At 42.4% G+C, this 5,076-nt stretch overlaps 1 protein-coding gene across 1 annotated transcript in view; it reads right to left on the reverse strand.

Moving 5' to 3' along the window:
* LOC109311674 (doublecortin domain-containing protein 2-like) overlaps positions 1-4,716 on the reverse strand; it is an 18,939-nt gene extending 14,223 nt beyond the window's left edge. The window contains exons 1-2 of the mRNA XM_019537429.1: positions 4,572-4,716; positions 2,817-2,917 (exon numbers count right to left, since the gene is read on the reverse strand). Of these exons, the coding sequence (XP_019392974.1) occupies positions 2,817-2,917; positions 4,572-4,590 (120 nt within the window). The 5' untranslated portion in view covers positions 4,591-4,716. The remainder of the gene's footprint in view (positions 1-2,816; positions 2,918-4,571) is intronic.
* Positions 4,717-5,076: the final 360 nt, after the last annotated feature.

Below are 5,076 nucleotides of genomic sequence, written 5' to 3' on the forward strand. Positions count from 1 at the left end.
TGCCTGCTGGTGCTGGGGGAAGGTGTCCAGGCACACAGTGGGGATGGGGGTTCTGAGGGAGTCCAGCTCTGCACTGTTGCCAGCGGGGCCTGCCCAGAGGTGCTTGCCCCTTCAGCAGGGGAAGGGGGTAGGGGAGTCCTTTGGGGGTGGCAGGGAGCTACATAGCCAGGCCGGCAGTGCCAGAGGCTGGTATCTGTGCTCTCAGGGGTAGGGGTAGGACAGCTGAGAAAGACTGCCTTGGAGGAAAGGCTGGGGGACCATGGCCAGGCTGTCTAGCATGGCACAAGAGCCCCAGCCTGCACAGCTGGAACCACCACGCTTCAACCCAGGTGGGACAGAAGCCACCTGGAGCCCCTTGCCCACCTCCTGCTGTCTGTAGCATGGCCTGGGCTGGAGCTGCACTCTGTTTCACACTGCTACTGTGGAGCACAGCACTGGTCCTCCCTGCCACGCTGCAGCCCCTGCCCCAGTCAGTGGCACAGGGCAGCATGCAGTGCCCCAGTTGCTCTCTGTGCTTTCACATGAAGTGCACTGCATGCACCTCATAGTGGAACCCATCCTTGTTGTGTCCCGTCAGACCACCATCCTATGAGTCTGTGCATGGTGGGAGGCATCTGGGGACCCCCTGTGGCAGGGTTGTGAGGAGCAGGGGGCTGCAGGTCGGGAGTGAGAGGCACCAACATGGCTGGAGGGGGCAGGGAACTGTGGTTCAGGAGTGAAGGGCATTGTCATGGCCAGAGGGCTGCAGGTTGGGAGCAAGGTGCACCAGCGGGAACAGGGGGCTGCAGACTGGGAGTGAGGGGCACTGGGATGGCAGGGGAGGTAGCAGGGGACTGCAAATCAGGAGTGACAGGCACCAACAGGACTGGGGTGGGGAATGTGTGGGAGTGAAGAGCAACCACATGGGTAGGGGCAGGGCAACAGCATATCAAGGCTGCTCAGCCCTAAGCCCTACAAAGCAGCTGTGGGAACAGCAGCAGCTGGACCCACATCCTGGTAAGCAAAGGGGCAGGAGGAACTCTGATTTTCCATGATAAAAAAACCAAAATCAAACACCAAAATATATAAGTATTTAGAATTTATTTTTTTATAATGGTTGAGGCACTGGTAGGATTCCAAATTGCTTTAAAATGGAAATATATCAATAAAGCATTGTGTACTACTACTACCTAATATACACAGTAGCTTTTCATTTTAAATCGGGGAAAAATGTGGATTGAAGGTTTTTTGATGATTTGTTGTTTGTTTGTTTTTATCAGTGATTTGGGATTGTTTAACCAGAGAAAACCTGGATCCCTGCTTATTACTTATAACACAACTGTCTATAATAGTGTGTAATGTTGTTTAGAAGGCTTCTGAGAAAGTCTGCCTTCCTATAGCAATGAACATTTGTTGGTATGGTTACGTCACAAAGTAACTGTGTATAAGTACTGACAATTTCTAGTAATTCAATGTGATGCTGGGCTAGAGCTCTGCCCCCATGCCACTCTCAACCCTCTCCTTTCCTGGGTGTGCAAGTTAGAAAATAAGACAAAAAATATGGAATAACATTCATTTCCAGCAATTGAGACTCAGTCACATGACAAACAATAAACATAATACTTTGGCACATGCTCACTGAGAATTTCAATCAGAGACCACAGAATTCCAGCAAGTTTCCACATTGCATCTAGGCAACCAAACCCTTTTCTTAGGGCCTAACAGACCCAGAGTCGTTCACGGACTGAAAGGCACTTTGGAAGATACCTCTGCTCAGGTGTCGAAAGGTAGGAGCTTCACTGACAACTATTCTAACTTACTGAATGAGATAGCAAGTAGAGCATATAAAAAGCTTAGAATGCCTGAATAGACAATTAAACCAATTTAAAAGCTATTTCTCTTATGTCTAAGAGCACAGGTCCATTAATATTTTATGGCTTATACACTGTAATTTAAATTTGTGGTTCATAACTAAGTTACCATACTAAGGATTATCACGTCCGTGAATAAACTTGATTTTTATCATTTTTCTTATCTTTGTTGACTATTTAAAAATCTGAGAAATGGTACTTAACTAGAAAAGGTAAGAATCTAACCTGGTTGCCTTCAGTTTATGCTACTCTGATACTCTATAGGGTTAAAGACCACTTTTACCCATTATATCATGCAACTTTTTGATTCATTAAAAAAATTAGCAATGCAACGGCAAAAACAGAAGAGAATAATGCATTCTTGAATGTCTTGTATGAACCGAAAAGTGTCAGAGTTTACAGAGGATAATTTTTCTTTCCTTTTTTTAATGGAACAGAGTATATATCATTTTGATGCCAAATGCTGCAATAGCTTGACACACAAGTATATTTTCCAGAGTGAACTCAACGTTGTGGGCCAAGAAAACTATACTGATAGCTGGTCTATTCAGGAGAAATGGAACCGGTAAATTAGAATACCGATTCATTCAGCACTTCTGTGTTTTATTATTCAGAAAATACTGTACACAAGCAGCCATGTATACAATATGACCGTACTCCATATATTTTGTTTCTTCTATGTTCATGGGTTGAGCGTTTTACAGACTTATAATTAAATCAAGTCTTGCACATTTTCTCTAATGTAATAGTTACAACAACTTATACGGAAGCCCGCTCTCATCCACAGACACAAAGTCATCAATCAATCCTCTCTCCCTTTTATCTGTCAACTAGATAGACAGATGTTAATTCCTAACAATCTATACAGACGAAATACAGTCAAGTGGTACTCTATCTGAAATGGCTCGTATATTTTGTATTAATAATTAATTAATCAGAGCAGAAAAAAATATGCCTGGCATTCACCTGATCAATGGGCATCTCTGTTTTCATATTGTTGTCTTCCTGTACCTCTGCTGCCCCTTGAACTTCTGTCCTGGATTCATCAGCTTTGAAGATACTTGGTGCTGTGATGTAATGAAGAATTTTATTTTTTAAATTGTGAATAAACTATGATCATAGAAAGTTAGGGCTAAAAGGGACCTCAGGAGGTTATGTAGAGTCCAACCCACTTCTCAAAACAGAACCATCCCCAGCTATAGTATCCCAGTCAAGGCTTTGTCTCGCTGGGTCTTCAAAACCTCCACATGAATTTCAAATGCGTCCGTTCATTAGATCCATGTTTAGAATTATTAAAACTACATATCTTCCTTTTTTAAGCAAAACTATCAATTCATAAAAAGCATGAAAAGTTATAACATGAAAAGCCAGCTGGTCTGCTGACGTTATTCAAAGGAGGCTGAAATTTATTTTGCACATAACTTATTCTCTTTGTCTCTTTTACTCTCCAACTCTCTGGATTCATGAATAATTAAGTCTTTACAAAAATTTGGTGTGGACACACATTTAATAAGGAGCTAACTTGGGCCTCACATGGACATTCAATTTCTCCTGGGAGAGTTGCTGCTCTCACAGAAGAAACAGAACTTCAGGCATTTTCTCCCAGAGTAAAAATGGCTGCTCCAGGAAAAAAAAATAACCTGAGAACAACGAGGGGTAAATCACTTCCAGGAGAGTTTCTCCTGGGAGAGTGAATGTTGGTACATCCTAACAACACAGGCTGACCATGGGCAGTCTGAGCTAACCAGTCAGGGCTGCTCTATGCGCTTCTGCCATCTGTTGCCAGGCAGATTAAGGGAGCCCCTGCAGGCTGCACAGTGTCAACATTATAAGCTCTCTACTCTTCAGGGTCTCGACATTTGAACATCCATACACATGGCTCTGGATAAGTTTTTTTACCATGAGAACAAATCTGAGAGAATTCTCCCAGGTTATTTGAATGTGTGTACTCAACCTTACTTTATAGCAAAAGTATAGCACATACGTTGCAGAGCCTCGTATCAAAATAAATCATTCTACTTTGGAGTTACGTCTTACAAAGTAAAGAGCAGCCTTACATCAGTGTAAGTTACACCATGGAACCAATTATTTGTCTGCTCCCCTCTCATCAGTTGCATCCTGGGAGAGAAGTTCGCTTAATAAAAATCCAGTCCCTTCCCACCTAATTGTTAGGCACTGCAATAATAAGCGAGCTTGGGAGAGCTGGCCAACTGTACACTCCTTACTATGGAATAAAAACCAGGGTAAATTACTCTGAAGTAATCATGTTTTGTACCCTCACTGAAAATGGAAGTTTCAGAGAAGAGGTTGAGGGAATACATCAGAATATCCTAAACCCTTAAGACAAGGATGTCAAACAAAACCTGAAGACTGCATCCAGCCTGCAGAGGTAAGTCATCCCGCTTGCAGGGCTTTTCACTGTGGCTCCCAGAGCCACTATGCCAGTGCAGGTGGCACCCAGGGGGTTAATCTGCCCCTCCCCCTTACCCATCTGGGAATTTCTAGGTTTTGATCACTACTTAGTACACAAATCAGCAGCACAGAAACAAACAGCAGAAGCATTGACCCCGCATGCTGGCTGCACTGACACAGCAGGTCTGCCAGCCATGGGGAGAAGCTTCATAATCCAGATCCATCCTGCCAACTCAAATAAGTTTGACAGTTCAATCTTAAGGAATACTTACACTGCCTTACAGAGCAGATAAGAGTTTTTCTTGTTACCTTCAGCAATGGATGACATAACCTCTTCAGCACTTGCCTGCTTGTCTGTGGCATAAAAAACTGACTCTTCTCTCCTATTTGCCACTTCAAGATTTTTTTGTGAAGTTCTTGAAGGTCTAATGGAAATTTTACTTCCACTTCGTTTCTCTGACTAAGTGAAACATTACAGAAGGAACATGAAAATGGGAAACAAGCCTCTCATACTTTGCTAATTACACCAAAATAATTTGTTTGCAACAGCAATATTCAGCATTAAAAATCATTAAGTTTAGTTTTATGTAATGCATATATTCTTTATTACTTTAATTTCTTAGAAGGCTTTTCCAAGTTTGAAAAGCCTTTCCAAGTTAATATAACAATAGCCCTTTAATCTGCATTCCTGTACTGCTGATGTTACTGACAACAACTAGAATAGGAGGGTTAACTTAGTCAACATCACTAAATGATTTTAATCAATTTTTTATTGCGATGTGAAAGGACATTTACATTAGATTATAATGCAATT

This window comes from Crocodylus porosus, unplaced genomic scaffold, assembly GCF_001723895.1.
Source record: "Crocodylus porosus isolate Cpor-Errol unplaced genomic scaffold, CroPor_comp1, whole genome shotgun sequence".
NCBI classification, from domain to species: domain Eukaryota; kingdom Metazoa; phylum Chordata; order Crocodylia; family Crocodylidae; genus Crocodylus; species Crocodylus porosus.